Source organism: Catharus ustulatus, chromosome 3 (genome assembly GCF_009819885.2).
Source record: "Catharus ustulatus isolate bCatUst1 chromosome 3, bCatUst1.pri.v2, whole genome shotgun sequence".
Taxonomy (NCBI): Eukaryota; Metazoa; Chordata; class Aves; order Passeriformes; family Turdidae; genus Catharus; species Catharus ustulatus.
In genome coordinates, this window is record NC_046223.1 from 27289522 (window position 1) to 27314315 (window position 24794).

At 35.0% G+C, this 24794-nt stretch overlaps 1 protein-coding gene across 1 annotated transcript in view; it reads right to left on the reverse strand.

The window, feature by feature from the left end:
- LRPPRC (leucine rich pentatricopeptide repeat containing) overlaps nucleotides 1–24794 on the reverse strand; it is an 85126-nt gene that overhangs the window by 26709 nt on the left and 33623 nt on the right. Inside the window, exons 18-25 of the mRNA XM_033056362.2 lie at nucleotides 24666–24743; nucleotides 24280–24333; nucleotides 23451–23564; nucleotides 22116–22246; nucleotides 20596–20681; nucleotides 18767–18971; nucleotides 11038–11162; nucleotides 10306–10412 (exon numbers count right to left, since the gene is read on the reverse strand). Of these exons, the coding sequence (XP_032912253.1) occupies nucleotides 10306–10412; nucleotides 11038–11162; nucleotides 18767–18971; nucleotides 20596–20681; nucleotides 22116–22246; nucleotides 23451–23564; nucleotides 24280–24333; nucleotides 24666–24743 (900 nt within the window). The remainder of the gene's footprint in view (nucleotides 1–10305; nucleotides 10413–11037; nucleotides 11163–18766; nucleotides 18972–20595; nucleotides 20682–22115; nucleotides 22247–23450; nucleotides 23565–24279; nucleotides 24334–24665; nucleotides 24744–24794) is intronic.

The window sequence follows — 24794 nt, forward strand, 5'->3', positions numbered from 1 at the left end:
ACAGATATCCTTGTGTTTCATTTTGAAATTGAGAAGTGTTTTCACATACTGCAGGTCTCAATCATCAAAAGAACATCTAGGTCAGATTAACTAAATCTCCAGGGCTTGCCTGATAGTCCATATTTGTAGCTTATCCCTTACAATCTTAGGGAATTTTAAACATTGCATTTAGCAGTAAGCAGTGTTTCCACAATACAGTAGACTAAAATAAAGAATAATAAATACAAGGAATACAGAAAAATTAAGTAAAACACTATAATTATTCTTCCAAATTCCCATTTACAATTTTGATCTTGCTTGTTTCAATGGGCTTAGAAAAAATCTATATTGAATCCTAGTGGGTTTTTTTTGTTTTGGTGGGTTTTTTGTTTTGGTTTGAGAATCTCAAGGAATTCATCCGGCACATAAACCAAACATGGATTTCTGGCTTTTACATTCTTCTGAAATACAGAACAGTTGTACTGTACCAAGTCAAACCTTGTTATCCTCTCTGTAACAGTAACTACAGGAGAATACAAAATGTCAGAAAATATAGCAATGCTTTCCTTTTAGTGCTCTTCCACTCTCCAACTACCCGAAGTTCAGTGGATCACACGGGTTTTAGCAAGTTATTTCTCTTCCATGTGCTCTTCTGGTTGCCCCTGAAAACCCTTAAGATTTATCACATTCAATAAATCTTTTGGCAATGGGTTGCCTCCACCACCTTCTGCAGAGAACAACCAAAATACTGTCAATTTTGATTTTTTTTCAGCTTGACTTCTACTAGCTTCATTTGAAACCTCTGGATTTTGTATTAGAAGATGTTTGATTTTTCTTTATTATCTCGATTTCATACTAATTTAATGATTAGTATATAAAATATTATCCTGCTTCTTCTCTAGGCTAAGCAGAATTCAGCTGCTGTATTGTATCTCCTACAGAAATCAGTCCACAATTTTGATCAAAACTTACATGTGATGTGATTCTTGGGGTGTCTCACACAGGGTCAGGAGTGGGACTTGATGATCCTTCCAACTCAGCTTATTCTGTGATTCTATTACAATTACACTTATTCTACACTTACACCCACATCAATTTATTCAGTGATTCTACACCTTCATACACAGTAAGGAACACTAACCATAAAAATATGCTGCATCTTTGGAAGAACTCTTGCCAAGCAGCACTCAAAAAATCATGTAAATGCAACAATCCTAACACACTGAAAGCATTTGATTTTTTTTCTCTTCCTTCTGAGAACCAGTCACTTCAGACAGGTGATTGAAGGGGTCCAATCAGCAGATTTTCTGTACTAACATTTTTATTTGAGCTAATTTCTACCTATTACAACTGAAAGAAAACAGATTGTCTGGAAAAATACTGACCTGTCAGAGAGGAATCTATTAGATGCTTTTTCCAGATTTTAAAATAATGATAGAAATATTCAAATTGTTTACATTAGTGTTCTGTAACTGCTACAGGCAATAGAGCCATACTGGCTTTTTACTTTCAAAATAGCTTTTCTACCAAAAAAATTTAAAAAAATACAGAAGACATACGAAAATGTTTATTTACCCCTCTCCACTTGCCTAAAACAAAGTTTTTTCTCTTTAAACACAAAACTTACTTACAGAGAAAAAACACAAAAAACAACATACCAGACCAGAACCCCTGAGCCCTTCAAAAAGATGACTTTTAGCAAACTAAGAGTTAGAACAGCCACTTTTGCTGGCTTAAGTTGCATAACTGTTTAAAAACCAGCAGCAGCATTTTTGATTTGGCATATATGTGACATAAGATGAGAGCTTCTGTTTTAACCTCCCAACACTGCATGTTAAAAAATGACTACTGTGCACTGTTTGGCAAAATAATTCTTGCATATACCAGTCAACTTACTCTAGCCTTTCATAACTTCACTGTGAATAACACATCAATTCTAACTACTCAAGTTTAACCCTGACTACTAGTTTATGCTTACTTCAAAATTCCTGTATTTTCTTTGCAAAAAGTTCAATCTTTTCCTAGGGAAACAGCTCTACTATAATCACTAATTGGAACATATTGGACAGAAACAGCCAGATTTTATAAAAGCCATCCATGTTGCACCTCCTGATGGTATTCTTTGGAAGGATACATCCATTCATTCCTCTCTTTGCAGCTGAAAAAGCCAGTAATAGTAAGAGACAGCTAATGCTGCTAAAGGAAGCAGAACACTTCATGCAGAGTTACATCAGCAGCAATAACAGACTTATGCTACCAGTACCAGAACCAGTTACTGAGATTTAGATGCCAAAGCAATGTCTTGCAGGAAAATGCATTACTTCTGCAAGCAGACAGCCTTGAGCAGACAGCTATAAGAACTGATGTGTGTCATTCCCAACAGCTCTCTCCAGCAGAAGTGTCAGGGAAAACAGAACACTTGATAGGAAGTTCTTCATTTAAAGACTGATTTTTCCCTGATTCCACAAAAATGTCTATGAAAATCCTCACTAATTCCATAAAGCTTTAATGAAGCCTGGGATATTTTTACATGGCAGGTTATTTGAACAAAGCTGTTTACAACATAAACACTGGATGTTTTCCTTGAGTCTTCCCCTAGGTTAAAACTTGTGGCAGAAGTCCTCGCTTCTACTAAGCAGTAGGTGCACTTCTTAATCAGAAAGTTAGAAGATCATATATAAAATTTCTCTATCTTATGTAGCCATCCTAGTCTAGTTATTGAATGAGATGGTTAAAATTACTTCACATTTCTATTATTTTTTCTCCTGCTAAACACTCATTTACTTCTAAATAGCTATGCATTAGTTTTTTAAAAAAACAAATTAACACATTTACGTTACTTCTAAAAATAATCTTACACCTTGAGTTCATATGTATGCAGGTATACCACTTTGCAATATTTTTCCCACTAGAGTCTTTATAGGAAAGTCTAAGTGAAGTAGCACTGTTGAACATATAGGAAAAAAACCTCTATTTTAATTATTGGCTCTGAACTTGCATGCAATAGTCCAGAAGCTCACAAAAGATGCAGCTTTAGAAACTGAGGGATCTAAACATAACCTGCACATCAAAATCCATCCTTCCTGCTGCAATCATATCAATTGTCTAATAAAACATATTAGTGGTCTCCTAGCTCAGCTTTTCTTTAAGTCATTGTACTACCAGGATGACTTTACAGCTACAGCTGTTTATGGCTGGCAATGGAAGCAATACTTTTTTTTCCACAAGTTCATTTTCCACTTTGAAAGAAGTTTAGTTTTCAATACTTTCAAAAATGGTTTCTTTGGTGATGACACAGAAAGATACCCTCACTCACTTTACTCTTTCTAAACAAAGGAAAACCTTGCAAACTTCCTAAAAAATCAGAAATTTCTTTTCTTCTTTATAAGCAATTTTGCCCAGAAATAAATATGACTAAAAAACCACAACACTCATAGTACTGTATTTTATAAAGTGAAACTCATCTAAAATATGGGGACTCTTGTTCAACTTTTTGGGCAAGGTTAACTGTAGGTAAGCTTGAAAACAATTATATCTGTACCTTCAATGTGTCTACTTTTCATGTTTGATAATGAGGGTAAGCACTCTAATGCAGTACTAGAATATTGAAACTTATGAGTTGCTCCACTGCAAGTCATGCCTTCAAAACCTACTCAGCTATAGTGTATTTGATACTTTATTTGCAGTACAAGATATTTAATGAAAGACAAAGGGACACCTGTCTACACATCTATCCTCACTAACTTCCCTCCTGAGACTGATGATAACTCAAGCTTATGCTCTCCTTTCTGTTTATCCTACAATCAAACAAGGTGGCAATCAGTCAACTTTTACTAGGTCAACTTTGATGTAAAAAGCAGCAGTAGTTTAAAGTGAGAAAATACAAAGCTTACAGTCTCCACTGGGAAAGTTTGTACTGTTGGTTTGTGGTTTTTTTCTTCCTAAGTACATATTAGCTCCAAAGCTTCTGACAGTTTCACAGTTCACTGATTTTACTAACACAAGTATCTGTTGAGTAAATACTCATTTTATTTATTTCACCTGAAAGAGGAATATACACTGCTTTATGTTAGGTAAACATTGAGAAAAATGTCAGGCAACTTGATTACTTTCCAAAAATACTAAAATAAAAATAGGATAGAGTTCTATAACTTTATCATTACTCAACACAACTGACACTGATGTACATTTAATCACTATTGGAATATTCTACATTATCAGTAAGTTTTCCCAAATAAATTACGCAGTGAAATATTATTACCAAAAAAAATTAGTAGCCATTCACAACAATAATCACACTGGAAGAAAAGGTGACACCAAAAATACACAAAAACTCTGCTTAAAACAAAGCCCTCAAGGTTATCCTAGACTCAAAACAGAACAAAAATTTGCTCTTAGCCTTGTAATGTGGTTTTACAGTGTATGATGAATGAAAAAAAAAAAAACATTCTAAACCTCTTCCTTCTAACACAAAGTCCCTGGAGCTAAGAAAAGATGAACAGATCTTGCCATAATCCCACATTCTGAACACATTAGTGTCTTCCTTTCAGGAAGGAATTTTTTCAGTAGTCATCTCCTTTACCAAATTTACTTATTTGAAACATATCCCTTCCCTGTAAGAAAGGAATACTTAAGAACTTCTAAATAACATGCACTGAAATAGTAAGCACCCCTTTTTAAATTAACCCACATACATTGATGCATGGAAAGAAAATCCAAGTTCACTAATAACTAACTGCATCAGAGTCCAGTTTCAGAAGCAGAAGTAATGGTTTTATTGAACTAATAGGGCTCAATAATAATAATTTTAAAAATTAATCTTTTCTTGTAATTATAGGGCTTGCATGCTTAAAAGCTCTTTCCCCTCTGTCTCAGTTGTATATAGTTACCCTAATAAAAGCTATTACACCCCCTACAAACTGTTCCTAAATTTCAGACCACCATTACCTAATACAGTCTTGTTCAGAAACATGTACATTTTGTTTTAATCACCTCCACTCTTTTCTCAACAGGACCAAAAATAAGTCTTTGTAAATAAATTCAGACACTAGATATAATCATCACTAAATTACACATAACTCATGTACCCCCCTTACTCCCCCAACCCTGCTGTCACAAATCAAGAAAGCATCTTCTCCTGGTAGTTCATCTCCAGCATAAAATCAGCAGCACTCAATTTTATGATGCAGACTCTTAAAAAAAGCAATCTGGATGAAAGAAGGTTGTAATCTCTCAATATCATGTAGAAATATTCTCATTGTTTTTATGGCAGATTAAATCCAATGGCAACTGGTATCTTGAGGTCTGCTGACGATGGATGTCACAATTCTTTGCTTAAACCTATTTACCTCCTAAATTAACTTGACATCTGTTGATAGATATATTCCTGTACACTAAACTCACCCAAACCAGTTCTCTTGTCAGGTCCCAAATTTCAGCAGCAAATGCCTTTTCTTGCATTTTTTCACAATGGAACACATTTCATTAAACTATTTCACAACCATTTGTCCATGAATTCTTCACACTAATGTCTCAAAATACATGGGATACGGTATGATAAATTTATTAAATTTAACCAATATATTTAGTATCAGAGTAGATGAAGATAGTACCACACTTGATTAAAATCTGGCTAAAACAATTCTGAAGTCATGCACTATCCATGGTCATTTTCAAGGAAGGTTCCTCTAGTGGAAACAAAATACACAGGTTGAACTTATATGGAAAAACTCGCCCCCACAGTTCTGAGATCTTTCCCGGTATTCCAATCCTCTTTGCCTTCATTTCCAGCAAACCAAAACCAGAGCAGAAATGAGAGTTTTTACTCTTTCACTGAAGGAGCAAATTAACAACTGTTATTTCAACAGCTGATGTGATCTGATCTAGAAAGATTTCAAGAAGCATCTGCTGAACAACACGAAGACAGTGGAACACTGCTACCAACTCCTACTTCCTATCAGAGGATTCCATAAGCTCCCAACTAAAAATGCAAGTGACCTCATACCTTTCTGAACATGGTGCTTGCTTTGGTTTATTTAGGCATTTTGCTGTACAATGAAACTTGATTTAAGGTGCAATGATTTTATTGATCCAGTGCAGAAATGGTTTAACATCAGTTTAACACCTTGTCTATTCGGTCACAGGAATGAAGTGCTCCTTTCTGCTTCCTTCCATGAAAACATGGTTCAGACTTTCAGTAAGCAGATTTAGAGATGGGCTTTGCTTGACCCTCTGCTGCAGAACTGTTACAGTACTCAACGAGATACAAACCTTTTCAGAAAAAGCCAAGAGTGGACAAGGACTGCATTACACACTCATTCAATGGGTATTTAAGTAGCTGCATTCAGCATGAGTACATGAAGGAAAAAGGGTGAGTCTAGAAATATTCAACTATCATGAATGCCAAACAGCTGCAAGTTATGAGACCTTGGTGAAAGATTCAGAGGTGACCAAAATCCAACAAAAATGGCAGACATCAACTATATTTTAACTACTGTAACTAGTGAAATCTCTATGCAGCAGGAAAACAAATAGAGTAACAGGTGAAAAGGGGAATAAATTAATTCCTTCAAGGTGGTGTAATATTCCCTTTTTTACTCCCTACTCTTCTGGATGACTTTCCCATTAATACAGATCTTAAGCATCTGCTTAATAAAGTGGCAATCAACAGCTGAGTAAACCAAAGGGACTTTTAACTGTCCAGTACAGGCAACAGGTAAGAGGTTGAGAGATCTGGGGGACCAGGCTCTAAAATATTCTTTTATCATTTATACACCAGACTTAGAAGAACATAAGGCCAAACAATTATTCTATATTCTCTCCATATAATTACATAAGACTTCTCTCCAGGAGGAGATCTGATTAAATATTTTTGAAATAAGAAAACACATTAGAGGATAAATAAAGTATTTTTTTCAGAAGGTACTTTTTCCCTAATCCTATTTATGGAAAATTCCCATCCCTTTCTTTTAGCCTACATTAGTTTTAATGTAGTTTAATTCTGTTAAAGGCAAAACATACTGACCTAATTTTCTTCCTTTTTTCTTTTGAAAATTCAAGGACAAAAGGCAATTAAACTGCCTTTCTAAGTAAGGGAAAAAATCTTAAGTATCCAGAGTTAGATTTGATGACATAGAAGTCAAGCTGTGCCAATCCAAGGGAAAGCACTAGTATGTGACCTTGTGTAAGAGGCAAGAAGAGATATGTGCCAACTTTGCTTTGACATTATCATCTTTGAAGGACTCAAGACAAAAGCTAACTTACCAGATGAGCTACAATTAAGAAGACAAATCATGTCTTGATTATTTGGTGATGACAGCACCCATTGGTAGAACTTGTTTTCAGCCTAAAGTGAAACAGCACCTACCAGTATAACTTTGGGGCTCAGCAACCTCCAGATCCAGCTAAAATAAAATAGACTTACACTTTAAAGAGCAGCCAAGGCTACCTATTTGCAGCTATTGTCTCTGAGAACAAGACTTCAAAGTGCTTAACAAGGCAGTTCAACAATACTGCAAACCTTGTCACACAAACCCCATGATGTCTCAGAAACAGCACTTCCCCCACAGTCTCCTCAAACACAGCATCTCTCCCAGTCAGCGCTCCTGAGAAGAGACTCCCACTACTAAACTCCCACATGCTTCAGTCTAGCTGTTCTAGCATTGGTCAGACAGATTCTTTGCCTCATCTCCTTTGTACTTCCCTTTCATTGCCTCTTACACTCTCATTCTCAGATTGGTCTTGCTTTTATTTCAGCAAGCAGACAAAGCTCAGAGCTTTCAGCTTTCTCCTTATATCCCATAACATGATCTTGCATATATATGTATTCACAACACATTTGAGGCCAGATAATGTAACGTACACAAGTCTGACCTGATTTTTATAATCTCAGTCACATCTTATCCCTTGTCGTTTCCCAGTATTGTTACCCACTTACATTTTACCGAAGATTTGAGATTTAAGAGTTATTTTTCATTCCTGGGGATTTGAGTCCCAAGTTTTTCAAAGCAACACTTGTCACTAAGTTTCACATAAGCATCTAATCCAGTGTACCTCTAATTTCTAAAAGTAGCAAGAGCAAGCAGAAGCAGTCGGCTCCAATGAGTAAAAATCCCATTCAAGCAACCATATTGTCCACAGCGTTTATTTCCTTAGCTCCTAAGGAGGTTTTTTTCCCAGCTTTATTACAATCCTTTCAGATGCTCTATTAATTTCATAGATGCTTTCAAAACAAACAATATCACTAAAACTGATGGATGATCATCACCAGCAATACTTGATTAAAGCATACGCTTAAAGGTACGTGCAACAGTATCTAAATGAGAAAGCAGAACCAACTGATCTCCTACACTGAATATTATTTCACAAGCAAAGAAGATAGAAAAATAATCTGAGATGACCATCAAAAGAAGCAATTTAGTCACAAAACCCAGTGGAGTAGAAAAAAGAATACACATACATCTCATTTTATATATATATATATATGTATATACACACACACACCACCACCCCCACCACCACCCCCCACTTCACATTATACTGATCAAGGCTTTAACTTCCCAACAAATCAAAAAGCAAATACGGTCTTTCTTATGTTTTAAAACAATACAAACAATTACTTCTTCAGCAAAATATCAATTAAGGTTTCTGTCTTCCCCTCTTGGAAACAATTTCTTTGAAAATACTTAATATATTGTGACATAACAAAAGCATACTTAAAATATTATGCATCATAGTGTAATTGATTTTGTGACACTTTTTCCACTAGTGAAATGCATGCATACTATTCCTAATTAAATTCCTATACTACTAAGATTTTGTAATTTAAACCAGCCCTTCCTCCACAGCATATACAAAGTTCTAATTCATACTTCATAGAAGTTAGATAAAAATACTTAAACCAGCATAAAAGGTAGGAAAACTTCCATTTGATCTCCTAATGCCTAAACATCTGTGGTTAGTAGTAACTTATGATCAATTAACAAATACTGAATACCTGCAGAGACAATCTGGCATGTTTTAAGAAAATGACAAGAGCTTCAGAGCCCCAACAATTTGATAATTTGTTTATTATCCTATTCACAATTGCTGAGTTCCAGAACAGAAATACGAATTCTGAGAAATTAAATGCCAATATCAAAGAAAGAGCTGCTAAATCACATAAGAGTTTTGCTCATTTAGCTTTTACTTCCAAATTTCGGATTTCATACTTTCACCTCCTTTATGCTTTAATCACAGTAAAAATAACTCAACTTCTCAGTGTCATCTGCTGTCAGATACCAATATTTCTGTTCTTCTGCATAATAAGATTTGAGCTCCAAAATACCTTCTCAGAATAAAAATACCAATGCTTCAACAATGTGCTTAGCAATCCACACACCTCACAGCAGAACAGTATTGTTCCACCATAGAAAAACAAACAGATATTCAGTTAAGATTTTTTAAATACAAGAATTCCATTAGACAATTCAAGCAGGGATAGTTGGTACTTTAGATACTTCAAGGGGAACTAGAAGAAAAAGCATTATTTGTCTCAGGAAGGAAAAAAACCCCAAAAATTACATCAGAGTTGGGTATGTGCATAACACAAAAATGCTGAGGACAAACTATTACTTTTCCTGCAAGATGTCTCCTCCCATACATTAAGTGGAAAACTTACGCAGCATTTAAAAAACATATAACTGTGTTAAGAAGAAAAAATAATCACAATCTGGGCAGACTCTGCAGCTGCCCCTTTGACTTATCAATTTCAGTAAGCACAATTTCAATCAAGTCTAGATAAAGTATACTAATCCTAAATAGACCAAGTTTGTCACCTACCACTTCCTATAAGCTGCTTACTATCCTGAAAAAGGGAGAGAGAGAAGAAATGCTAAATTAAATGCCAAACAGTAGCAGACAGCGCTTGTTTGGCTGATTAACTTGTAGACAAGCATTACAAATAAATCTGAGCATGGTCTGCAGCAAATTAAATTCCAGTGCTTTTAAGAACAAAGAATTCCTTCGGAAAGAGGATTAGCAACTTTACACCCAGGAATGCCAGTTTAATTTAATTGTTCCACAATCCGATATTTAATATGCAAATATCATTTTGATATATAAGAGCACATTTGAAAAAGTGAGGAAACAAATTTAATGTACAAGATGACTGTCTCTCTTCTGAACTGTAATTACACAAAATAAAGCTGGCCGAGGGTTTTTTATTAGTGGGATTGCATTCTATTAATGTGAATCAGTACAAGTCTAATTAAAGGTTAAAAACTTTAAATGTTTCTAATTAAGACTCTAAATAGCTGCACGATTAGAGTAGTATAGTTAAAATCCCACCTCGATGACCTTCTTGGCCTCTTTGTATTTCCCTGTTTGCAAGAAGGCGAAGAAGAGATCGTAAAGAGCCATCATGTCACCGTATTCTCTGCTTACAAAATCTGAAACTAAAGACAGAATAAAACTCATTAATTTACTCAATATACTGAAGTATTTCAATATTTATGTCAAACACTCCTAATACTAACATTTTCCAAGTCTCATAAAACATAAGCTGAAAGGGGACAAATTTTGAAACAGAGTGATTATAACACGTGACAATTTGTTGTAGCTTTGTGGTTGAGCATATTTAAAATGTTTTTCTGTTTATTTGCACTACATTTTGAACTACATTCAACAAAACAGACTATACTGGCATGCTTTTGCTCATAAAAAGTGAGGATAGATGGTATGTGAACTGTATGGCTATTTGAAAAACAGATGTATTGTTTTGTTATTGTGATGTGTTACTATTAATTTGTTTCTTAATAATATACAAAGCTAGAACAAGTATTAGCAGCAATCTTGGAGAGTTCAATAATGTAGTATACAAATAGAGCTGTTCTGTGTTTAAAATTACAAGCAATCTTTCAATTTGAAGAATGCAGGCATCATATTAGTGCTTTAAAGTTAACACATATAAAGACAAACAGTTTTTTTCTTTCAGTTGAAAGAAACAATCTACAAATCCTGGAAGAAAAACCCCCAGAAAACATTTCATATTAGCACAGTATTTGATGATATTCAACTAACCCTTCTGCAGAAGATCAGCATCTCCTTTTTCTACCAGTTTACAGTAGATGTTATGAAGTTGAAGAATTTTACCATACTTCTTGTAACAGCTGATTAAAGCTTCCAGAGCTGCAGGCATGTCACCCCTTGTGGAATGAAACAAAACAAGAATAAAAACATTCTGAGCAGGAGCAATGCATCTTGAAAATTGCACAGAAAATTCATTTAGCAGTCTATAATTCAAGTGTTCATTCCCCACTCAACTCTTTATTATTTTTGATTCCATGACCACTGCTCACTAGAAATTAGCCAAAGGTGTCAATGCTCCACAGCATCAGATGCACTTGATTTTTGAGCAATATTTTTAAATTATGCTATGTCCTATCTTGACAAAACCAAAATTCCATGGAAAACCCACTGAAGTGTTTAACAGCTTTATTCTTCTCATTTGTAAGTAATACCATGTACACTCTATTACCTCAATGTCTATGTTTAGGTATTTTCAATCTTTAAGTTCTTCACCATTATTCCACAATATTTTGCTTCAGTAGAGATTACCAGAGTTAAGAGAACCACAGCTCATTAGATTGCTTTATACTGGTTTTACACCTTAACAGAGTGACTATAAATCATCTGTTGACGTCCATTCCATCACAACAGAAGGGCTGCAGCATTATCCCATTCTATATGAAAAATCAGAATCAAACAGGTATTTTCTACTCTAAAAAAATACAATTTTTGCAGTTAATTCAACAATATAGTATGGTACCAAAATGTGTTTTATGCTGGTCTATCAATGTCAGACAGATGTGGCACTACTGTAAATCCATGTAGGAGTAAGTAACTGTGCAAGACAGCATTAAATGCATACATAGTCAGGAGCCTTTGAGCAGCAAGTAGAAGTAACACACAGAATATTTCCATTTTTGGTACCTCAATCCTTGACTGAATTTTCCCCTATGTATACACTATTAACATCTTCAGGAGTATTCATAATTAAAATGCAAAACTGAAAAGTCATAAAAGCAATCACAGTAACAACAAATACAAAACAACCTTTCATACTGTGTAACTAACTGCACTTAATCATCTGCTGCAGACCTTTTTTTCAAAGATCACAACCCAATCTTGAAACAAAAACCAAACAAAGCAAAGCAAAAACACTGGAAACAATGAAGGACAACCACAGAAACACTGGCAAAACAATATGTCAAGTCAATCTTCAAAGTGTAAGGCTTAAGCTGAAACAGATCAAGCCCCCCCCCACAAAATATAAGTAGCCATGCAGTCAGTAAGACTGCATTTTAGATTTCAAGAGCCTTACTTGATAAGGGTGATGTACTTTACTAAAGGGGGAAAAAAATTAAAAATCACTTAACAACAGAAACTGAAAGGCTGACTTGAACTAATGATTTAACATTCCAGAGGCAACCTTATTTTTCATCAACAAAAGCTGAACAAACCAAGATATTACTGTTAAAACTAGCCCAATTCAGATGTCTTCTCCTTACAATGCATTTCTTGTGCAGCACAGATTTTGCTCTTTCAAAGAACGAACTATCTAAACCACTATGTACTACTCTCATTATCTAGGCTAATATTTTTTACATTTTTAACAGTAAAACACAGAAGAAGAATTAATTTTATTCAGTAATACTGGCATTCTTTAAAAGAGCCTAAGATGATGGATTTCTACCTTATCCCCCTTACTGAGCCCTGTTTACAGTGCATCTTCTGGCACCCCATGGAGTCATTTGAATTTTTGTCATTTGGGGTGAAGACTAAATTACAGGTTAATTTCAAAACTGCAAGTAGATGTTGCAGGCTAGATTACTGTCATAAAAGCGAAATACTATGGTAGTTACCATAGTCAGATATAAATTTATATAATCAGTATTTTTCTCCTGCTTTAGATGCAAGTTCAGTTAACATCTAGGAAAAAAACCAGTTTTACAGAAAACTACTCAATTTCTAAGGAGGCACAACAACATTTATACATTCAAATTAAAGTTTTCAGTGATAAATCTAGCTTTTCAGACTGATGCTCAAACAGCTATAGTATTGTCTGGGCCGTATTCCTAAAGGATTAAAGCGACTGTTTTTAGGTCAAAGCTATCAATAAATGAATGAATAATTGGAATGTCATTCAAGCAGTAACATTAGCAGTTTTCTGGTCTCTACATGTATACTTCTGAAGGCACTAATACTGAACACACACAGAAAAACAGTCAGCAAAGACCTGAGACAAAAATAAATGGAAATATTGTATCTGTTACTGGGACTTACTGCTCAAAGGGGCTGAGTAAGTCTGAGGTTAAGGAGTTCTGTATCTCACACACTGATGTACTGTTACAACTGTTCTGAATCTACTGAAATCAGATATATTTGTTCAGTTGCATTTAGTCAACCAACTCATCCACAGTTTACTAGAGAATGGGGTTTATAAAATGTATAAATGCTAAAACTGGCGAAGACAAATACAAAACAATAAAACACAGAGAAGTTCAGACTCCACAGAGAAATCGTTGGTATCACTACCGAAAAGAAAAAATTATCAAGCTTACGCTTGTACTTGAGCTTCTATGATTTAACAATCTGCAGTATTTTTTAGCTGTCACAAACTGCAGTTAATTCTAAGTAAGTACCAGTAGTTACTATTGTAAGCTGTTTTTACAGTCCTTTTAGAAAATGAAAATAAGGAATCCATTGCAGGCTTCAAATTTCAAGTAGAGCTAATATTTTAATGTGTTTCTTGTAACAATTAAAATAAAAAGAGTTGCACAAAAAAGAATTTCTACATTTTAAGAAAATGCTATTTAGACATAATGAGTTTAAGCTAACAAACAGCTGTATTTTTGAAAGTATTTGGGAGTATTTCTGTAAGAAGTTATGCATGTCAAATACCCTTTTATCCTCCCAAAGGATACTTACTACTCTAATACATTAAAAGCCTTGTCTAAAATTATTATTTAATTAATATGGTTCAAGTCAAAAAGGAAAAAAAAGCCCATATACTCATGGTCACGTTGGAAAAACTGGATTCCCAGCATCAGTTTGGAATAAACATTATTTATAGTGTGAACACAAATGATCCATGCTTCATTTTGAGTTGGTCAGATACTACAGCTTTAAGTCACTCACAAATATTATCTGTTAAGGACTGAGACCTGTTCCACTTAAAGATTAGGCGTATTTTTCTGGCACTTTGAAACCTGCTCTTTTAAAAAAGAAGACATAATATTAGTTTTGAATGACAGAAGGAGCCTCTGCCACGAGTACATTCTGCTTGGCCCAGAATAGCCCTACTTTGGCATTATTTTCTAGCTAAAGTGATGTTTGGGTTAAGACACCAAGTTTTTTGATTCTTTTGGTTTCTGTTCAGAATGGCTACGAAGCCCAAGGTATTATGGGTCCAATCTTCCAAAATATTTGTGTGGGTAATTTTAATCACACAAAGCTATCTGAAGAGCCAAAATCACTCAGCCATTGGAAGGTCTGCAGGACACATTCTGTAGTAGGACTAGCTACACCACGCCTGGATATTTCAGCCCCCCTCACTTTCAACAAGCCACTCCCCTCTTGCTTTAAGAATGTAGCATTAAATCTAACCCTTTTACTTGAAATAAACAACTTTCCCAACCAGAGAGTCTTCCTGATAAAAATAAGACTCCAAATATTGATTTTAATTGGAATGAAGTGCTGTAACATTATGCATAAAGCTTTAGTGAAGTGGCAATTTACCTAAGGGGTTTACTGATTGAAAAGCTCTCAAACCTGAAATCACTAGAGAGGTAGAAAGAAAAAAGGGACTCTCTGGGGTGGGGGTCGAGGGTAGCCTGGTAAAACAAATCCCTCTCTACAAATCTGAAGCAGATGTTAGTGTAGAGGGAAGTCAATTCAGCAAGGTACAATCAGCTTTGCAAAAATTATTCTGTTAAAAGAGAACGGGCTCTTGAAAGAGCTAAATGTGTTTCTGTTCATTTGCTGTACTAAGGAATCTTCAAGGAGACTGGTGTTGCAATTACAACTAATCCTCCCCAAAAAATTAACTGTGTTGAAGGCTTTGTAATTTCCCTAGGTACAATTTAGCTGTCACTTACTTTAAAATTTACTCAAACATGCGTTCCGAACAGCACTAACTTCACATGTCAAGTGCTTTCCAGCCAATTGAGTCTAAACTGGAAGTCGGTGTTAAACAACTGAATGATTAGACAAGATAGCTCATTTCCCTGCTCTTTTGTTCAGAATAAAATGCCACATTTACATTATCAGACTCAACAGGATTTTCTGACAGAGGGAGAAAAAACCCTGGTGAACACTGTCCATAGCAAGCACATGAAGCCTGTCATTTACCAATCATCCTTCAAAAAGCAATAGCCATGAATGTAACTTAATTACGACCCAATGATCCTTGACGAAAAATCATCTTATCACTGTCCTGTCCCCATAGGGCAAATGAGACACTTTTGTCCTTTGGCACTGATGATGCTAAATTCCTAATTGCAATAATGGAGTAAGAGAGCCAAACATCCCTAATTTCATTGCAACACATAAGGAGTTTTAATACAATATTTGAAATAAAGCCACTAAAAAAATTGGGGAAAAAAACGCCTCTCTCTGCTACAGATATGTGTCCCCCACTAAAAGTAATACTTAATTTAAAAAGATGCCTACTTTAGAAGAGCATATAAAAGTCAAATAACTTGTAAGTGCTACAGAATTATCTCAAAAAGAATCACAGGTGATTTTAATTCCATGAAAACAACAGAAGGAAAATTGTCAAGGCAGTGCATTCATGCTCTGTCTACTACATAAGAAACTAATCAAAGTGGGTTTATATGAGATTAATGGCAAATGAGCACACAATGCTCTACTGGACTATGCTGTATTAAAACACACCAACTATTTTTAAAGAAAAATAATTCAACTATACCTTTCTATCATTTAAGATAGAGGTATTAACTGCTTGTGCTCCCTGACTTAAAACTACAAAATAATTTACTCATACAGTAATATGCTTTCATAGTTCACTTGCAAATTTTCTTCCCCCTCCTTAAGAGCACTTCTTATAACAGGAATTAGTAAATTTCAAACCTGAAGATTTTTTTTTGCTTCTTTTCTCAAAGGTGAGTTGGTAGAGAACTTAAGCCAAAACTGCAATCCTTGACAATCTTAATAATATTTACATGTTGTAGTATCACAAGTTTTTCTAATTATCAGTAGCTGGAGGAACCAACTCAATAGTAGGACATATTTTAAGACAAAGTACAAGTTCTTTATAACCTTGCAGATTTTTGTCACACAATCCAAGGAAGGTTTATCACATTATATGACAGACCAAGACCATATGGACTGTCCCAATTTTTAATTTGATTTTCCCATCTTGAGAAACTGTTCAAGGTCACAAATAAAAATCAGACAATTCAATGCAGGGGGGTAGTTCCCTTACTGAGTGTCAGAAAAACAACAAGGTAAAGTATGAGTTCTTTCTCTAGTTACGTAAGTTTAAAGTCTCCCAGAATATTAAAGGTAAAATGTCCATTCTATTAGAATACTGGCTTTTGTAAAGTTATGCTCTCCATTATCAACAATTTTTTCTTTTCCATGCTCTGTTGAAAACTTTTAACTTGCACTAGGACTTAGCAAGAACTTAAGGACTGGAAGAGAAGGGTAGATGAGAACAATTTATCCCTATAATTGTTGGTATCTTCAAAAGTGAACCCCAGATTCCTTTACAAGCAATTAAAGAGTTTGAAATAAATTAAGAACACAAAACACTAGTACAACCTCTGCTGTGGAACATTTAAAATACCCCAGAGCTTATTTCAGAGGCATGCTGATGACCTGCAGCTAGACGACAACATTTCAGCATGATACCTAAGCTGTAGGATGGCAAATAACAGGCACTACTACTGAAAGAAATGACTAACACTTATTTCAGTCACTCATAACTCTCAAAATACTCTTAGCAGATCTAAGAAAAACAAACAAATCCCAAACCACAACTCCTCCACGCCAAAAGACAAAGACCCCAGTGAAAATGCAGTTATTCCTTCTAAGTAAATAAAAACCAAAAAAACAACCCCTTCCAAATTCTGTCGACCACCAGAGAAGATGCAGTCTCACCACATATAAGGTGGTAAAAAACCCATAAAAATTAGCTTACTTTGCATTTTATTTATATATATGAAATGCATTATCACCTCTACACGTGAGGACCAGTGACTTCTAGCCATACAATTCCACAGTCTGGAAATACTTCCTCCTTCATTAATCTAGCCTCATCAAAAACCCCTTTATTAATTAAAAAAAAAACCCCAACTTTTTATAAAGTTTTCCCAAACCCCTATAATAAAAAAAAAAGTGGAATCAAATTAAAATAACACTCATTACTGTCCCCCTTCTCATCTGCACGTGATTACACCTTTACCTACACCATCATCCACTACATCTCAAGTCAAAAGAGTCCAAGTAGCACCAGGTACAACTTCCATGTCGAGGTGCATAAAGCAATTATGTAAAATGCAGCTGCTCTTATGTGCACTGTAAAGCATATCAGATATTTTTCCGACACATTAGTTACATATGATTGCAGTTAAATTACTTTCATAAACATCTGCCTGGCTTGTGATGCAACCAAGGCACAGTCACTGACTGAGAAGATGTACACAATATTCTTAACTGTTGACCACTTCACTAAAACACCGTTTTAAAAAGAGAATGTACACACATCTACCAAGAATTACCTCTTTTTCAAGAATTTTCAATACAAAAATGTTATACAGACCTTGCATACCCAGAATGCCAACAAGAACTAAAAACCCCTACATGGTTGACTAATATGATACTATGAAAAATTCACTTTTTTCACAAGTATTATATTTATGCCAACCAAAATGTCAAGAAATTGATTTATAAACTCTAGCTACAAGTGTTGAAAGTCCAAGAAATACGTGACACACAAAAGAATAATAAAAGGATTCTTCATACGGTAAAGGAAAAGGATTCTTGCCTCAATTTTAGAAGAAAATTGTTATATAATTCATATGCATGTTAATTAAAATACCCTACATCTCATAATGAAAATGTATACAAAGGAATAATGCACATGGAATTAAAAAGACTTCTCACCAGAATGCCTGTATGAAATTCCTTTTCTCTAATAAATGGTATTAAAAGTATATATAGGCAAAACCCCTCAGACATAACAGACCAGACAGTATTTTCTTCAAATTTTAAATTCAGCAACACAGTAGCCTACTGGCAATGATAACAAATTATTTGAATTACATGAATTAAAATACTTCAATGTTCAACAACTGCCCTGCAACTCACCTGAGATACACTGGAAGGCATGGCAAAATAATGCTGTTTTGATGTGAAAACATGTTTCAGTTAACCACAAGAGCTGAGCCTGCACCTATCATGCTCTGAATAGCTATCTTGTCAAACAGACTTTAGAACAAACTAATTCATAAGCATATTCCAACATACAGCCACTTCATCTCTGATGTGCCCATAAAGCACAGCTGTTGCTCCCATAGATCATGACATGATGTCTAGCTGATGAAAAGAGACTTAGCTAAATTAAGAAAACATATTTGTTCATTACTGCTCCAAGATCACTTCAGTAATTGCACGTGCACAAGCACTTCCAGACACGTATGCGCAGCTGTGAATTGCGTACATAGGTCATAGAACACAAATAAATATCATAACTTGTTTCATCTGAAGCCCAAGTATAGCTTACTTTTCAAGATGAACTGTAATCAGAGGGGCATGAAGGGCAGCAGTTTTCACCAACCCCAGGTCTGCAATGGTCTCATGTAATCGATTCACTGTTTCAACTTCACCTCGCATCGCAGCAGCATTAAGAATGCGGAGAAAAGATGCAACGGTTCTGCCTGAGATAGGAACATCCTTCTCTTTCATCTCCGTTAGAATGTTAATAGCATCTACAATGAAACAACACAAAAGACCCTTAGGTAATTTCATGTAGGGAAAACAAACTGCTATTAAAACAGCATTTCAAACCCAGCAGGAATGTAAATTCTGGTGTATAATGCCGATTTCAAGTTAATTACTACTTGCATTTCTAAACGAGACTACAATTATAAATCCACAATAGCATGGTTTTATCATTTTGCTGCAACTTTGACTACAAATTATAGATAGGAACTGTGTGCCCACTCTGCACCACATAACCCTGTACAGTCTGCCCTATAGCTGCAAGATTCTACTAAATGGATGCTTTTATCGTTCAATGCTAACATCTGCTAAATCACTCCATTGTTTCTTCAGCAGATGGCTTGTCACGAGGCCAGATAATAAAGATATGTTTACACTGTATATACAGCCAGACTAATGGTCTGATACCGATAGGGCCTGTTTGCTGTGTCGATACTAATTAGCCAAGGAGAGCCAATGAAAGCTTTCTAACAGACTGCATGTTAAAACATTAGGTTCATTAAGCTTCATTAGTAAGGCGGAAACAAACATTTTTGTATACGGAATAAGTGCATTTTTATAATGTTCTTAATTATTGCATACACAGAATGTTTTGACCACTTTATGTTTGGCTACATTCCTGAATTATTTTATATTCTGGGTTTAAAACCAAGCTTATATTTTCACACTGCTTAATGTAGAGGTGGACATGATCTGATTTATTATGATTTGGACAACATCAGCTTTGTTTATTATTTTTCTAACAGTAAACTTAGTAAGAGGCCAAAACAAATTTCAAAGGAAGATCTTACATGAAAAAAAATTGTCCTAGTTTTTTTTGTTTTATTTTACAATGTTTTAAATAAAACCATTACGTTTTATGTCTAGGCTTAGACCATGTTTTCTAGTGTTAGTGTAGTCATTACTCTACAAAATCACAGAACTCAATATTCAGAATCACCTTTTAAAGCTAATGACAGTCTAGAGTTTTTAAAAGATCAATCAAAGCACATAAACCACAGAATTATTAGACTAAATTACAAACATGAAAGAGCTAACAGCTTAATGCAAACATCTAGAAATATGAAAATAGGCAGTTTGCCGAACACTCATTAAAAAGCCAAAATTTCCAGGCAGTTTACAGACTGAATATAAAATTCTATAGCAAACACAACAAACAATAGTAATAGAAAAATATATACTTTATGAAAAGTTAAATTGTTTTTTTGCAGTACTTGGCTCTTATGAGAAGGTTATGTTTATGGGTTTTATGTTCAGCCTTCAGACCTTCTTAAGCAAAAACAAAGCCATTAGTCTAGGCACATACGCAATTTGTGCCATAAGTCATGATCTTCAAACTCAATCCAAACAGCAATGCTAATAAAAACTAGCTGCAGAAATGCAAAAAGCACTGAGCTGTGCAAATGTAAATGACAAGCTTGCCAATCCATTAAAACTAATGGCCTGCACTGTCCAAGCATCTCTGGTTGAATTCACATGCAAATTTGTATGCAAAATGTTCAAGCACTTTTCAGGACATGATATACCATTAATATCAACTCACATTTTTATTCTTGAGGCAAGATACCTTTATTATATAGCAGAAACACACAATGAAAGCAAATGGATTACCTTCTAGTCTACCATGCTTTTGTAAGACTTCTACCAGTGCTACGTACTTTCCACAGTCAAGAGCAACAGGTGAATTCCTAGGGAAGCTGGAAATTAAAGCATTAGGAGTTTTATCAACAGAGGCTCACATTTTAGAGCTTCAGGTTAAAGATTTATTTTTAAAACTACATAACACAACAGCAGCACTAGGAACTAAAAATGATAGTAAGTCTTAAAGGAGAAATCTGATAGAATCAAAAAGATGCATCATTAGAACATGATTTAAGAAGACGATCCATGCCCCTTCCCACCCTCAAAAGCCAAAGGTTGTATTTCTGAGAACGAGTCAGATGGTTTAATTAATTATTTGGTAGTTATTGCATAAAATAGGGTATTTTTCAGAAGCCTGGAAAGAAAACAGTGCAGATGACTGGAACAGGTTATATTCTTTTTGAAAGAGAGATTGAAACTATTCACCTAAGTTAAAACCTATTATTTTGAAGTTTCTGCCATGCATTGTTTCTTTTCTCTAAAAGTACTAAAAGTTAATTCCTCCACTGCTGTTTCTTTGCATAACAATCCAAAGAGACACTTTGCAATATGAGGCTGTGCTCAAGGCAGATCAGTAAAAATGCCTTACCGCAGTGAAACTCCAGCAGAAGACTGAATTTCACTTCATGCAAGCTCACTCTGGGGACTGTGTGAGAGCAGAAGCGTAGCCAAAGCCAATACACAACCCTTATTTGTAGAGTGGCAAAATTCTTGATATTCACAGCTCAATCATTTCAAATAATTTCTAACACTAGCAGGTGTAATGAGCACCTGCCTGCCAACCTGCTGTAAAACCTAAGCAAGTACTTTGTGGGTGTATGTGAGAGAAAGAACCTGAAAGGCACATATAAGTTGTTTTCGCTTCACTATAGCATCAGACCACAAGAAGCCTATTGAGGGAAAAACGAAAGGGGAAAATAGAAGGATCATCTGTAAGAATTTGCTCCAGGCTAAGTCATGGATGGCATGTTTCAGCCGGGAGTTAATTTTTATAGTCAAGATACAAAGAACTAAATATAAAAATTTAAAATAGAATGCTTGTTGACCGTCTTAAAGTAATGCTACTAAAACACTGCTAGTCTAAACAATATAGGTGTTGTGCGGTCTAAACACATTTACTTGCTTTGTAACACACAATACAGATACCATTCTTTAACTGTAAATTAAGCCTAACTTCAATTTGGACACTATGCATGTTTAAAATTTAAAAAAACCAAACTAACACATCTTATGGAGCAATCTGTCTTTTTCAAAATAAAATTTTTTTAGAAATGACTGACCACAGAAAGTAGCTGCTTCCAACGTTCAATTACACAAAGCAAATTTTTTGTTTCCAAAAACCACACCCATGACCGTTTCAAATGCACATACATTGTTGGGGAAAACTAATTAAAAATGGATGAGGGGGTTAATACTCAACCTACTTAATTCAACAAGGTCTGTGTATCAGCATAAATCTCTGTGACATGTTTCAGTGCCGGTGTACTTACACTTTTTCTTTCAGGTTCATTGCCTCTTCTACATTATCATGTCGACAGCACAAATTTATTAAGGCTGCATAGCCACCGACAACCATGTCCGGTTCGTATTTGGCTTTCACTTCAAGGGCTTTTTGCATATTCTAAAAAAGGAACAAAGCAAAGATGTGAACTAGAGGAAAAGTCAATCTGACATTATGAATCTTATACATTCAGTGTGCAGTTAAATGACTGCTTTAGTGCTTTTAGTAGTGTAGGATCACATACGAAAAGAGTGCTGTAACGTTTTAGCAAATTTTAAGAGTGAAAGCTGTTTTGCAAACATTAATTTTGTAGAACACCTTTTACATTAATTTGAGAATAGACTTCTAAATAAATTTTCTTACTTTGCATATATATTCCTTGAATTTTTTAATGTAACACACTTTTTACTTTTAATCCTGAGACCATGAACATGATTAACCAATATTCTAAAAGAATTCTTACTTATTTGGAATTCATAACCATTTTCACCTGGTACACTGCCAAGCCCACAACAAAACTACTTTCTAAAGAATAAGAAACTACTTAATAATTCCATAGAAAGCTTATTTTTCTATAAATTCTTATTCATACATTTGACCCTTTGAATTTACAATGGTGTTTGCATTTAGGCTTATTTCATACGCAAAATTGTAGAGATACACAGCTGAGATACACAACTCTCCCTAAATTGTGTTTGTAGCAACAGAGAACATTGTGCTATCATCTGCACAACTGCTACTGTTCCTATATATCCAGTTTTATAGGCAGGATCATACTGAACAAGAAACCGAACAAAAGTGTGGTGATACCCCACAAATTACAGACACACACTAAATGAATGTAAACTACAGCTGGACGCCTGCCGAATGAAGGCAAGAGACCCTTTATCTCAGAAGAGCTTTCCTCCTGCAGGAAAATGGAATTTCAATCCCTGCATTAACAACCTAGTAATATTTGAATTGCAAATGACTAGTGCATGTATCAGTTGCTTGACAATCTAGATATAAGAGACCGGAGCCATGGCTTAAAAGGACATTTGGCATGTATGATAAACCTATCACAGCTGTTACTATCATTCACTTTGCAGATTATTGTAAACAAACTTCAGCAACCCCAAAACATGCCATTCAAGGTGTTGCTGAAATTAGTTAACCTTTTGATTTAATTGCTTTTTGCACTTATGTTTGATTTATAAGCATCAAACCATGAAACCTGAAGCACTGCACTTGTCTTTGCTTAACTATGTCTTTCCATAACAGTCATTTATGTCCCTTTAAAAATATAGCTGTGTGTTTCCAATTATCTCTGCATTGCTTAAGATACCTCTTCTTCACAAAGAGCATGTATGAGTTGTTTCAAGACATCTGTAATAGGCTGGTTTTCAGCTTTTCGCTTTTCTAGTTTCTTCTCCAAAGCAGACACGTCAGATTTAGCACTCTAAATGGAGGTAACAGAAAGAATGTCAATTGCAAAAACACCCTTCCCCGAACAACTTGTCGGATCACTTTAATAAAAGACAGACAAAATAATCCTCTTCTTTCATACCTGAAGAAATTTTTAATCATTTAAGGTGCTTTTATCTGTTTAAATAGTACATACTAATTGAAGACTTTAGTCAGAATACAGTAAGAAAAACCCCAACATTAAGTTGTATATCTACAAAGGTCAACATGACTGTTTCTCTCGCACTAGTTCTTTGTGTTCAGGCAAGTAGGAAATAGAAGCCTGTTCCTTTTACCATCTCCACTTTGCTCAGATCAGAAATGTAAAGACTTGACACTCAACCATTAGAAGCGGTATGGATTTATATGGTTCCTGCCACTCAAGTGGATCACTGTAATTTACAAGCATGAATTAAGCCTCACTCCACTACTGTTAACTAACTAGAACTTTCAAAAAAATATCTACCAGACAGGGAAACTGAGGCATGAAACCTCAGCCAACTCCAAGGTCAAGTATCAGGTCTATGTGAAAATCTGGACAGCCTTTACCCCTACTCTGGAAAGCAACCTCTGAACTTCAAATGGTAGATTTAAATAATGTTAATATACTTCCATGACCTGAAAGCTAGTGATTACACTTCATCTAAACCCCGTATCCAAACAGTATTATTACAGTAAGAACAACCATAGCTATCTGTGAATTTACTTACTTCTGAAATGTCGTCTGTAGACAGGGATTTTTTATTGCACAGTAACCTTGCATCCTGAAATTCAGTAAGACAAAAATATCACTTATCTCCCCCAAAGTTCAATCTGTAAGTAAGCATATCATACTCAAAAAGTTCAAGGTAATTATATAATAGCAATGGTAAAAAAAGCTGTGTTCTGCAGTGCAGCATTATTACACTGACTTGAAACAGCACTTATTAAATGTATCCCTTTCACATTAGACATGAAACCAGCTACAACAGTGAAAAATCATAGAAAGGTTAAAAGGCTTACATATAATCACTGCATGAAGATATTTATTTTGCAAAGGAGAATATATATTCTGAGATTTTTTTAGATTCAAAGTAATTGCTATAGAACCACAGACCTTAATTAATTCAGGAACTTGAGAGGAGTCCAGCAGTCTGCAAATGCCGTTGTAGTGGCTTGTAGGGATTACTATATTCTGTACCAAGAGGTGGGGAAAAAAATTACATGAGTTTTGAAACACAACCAA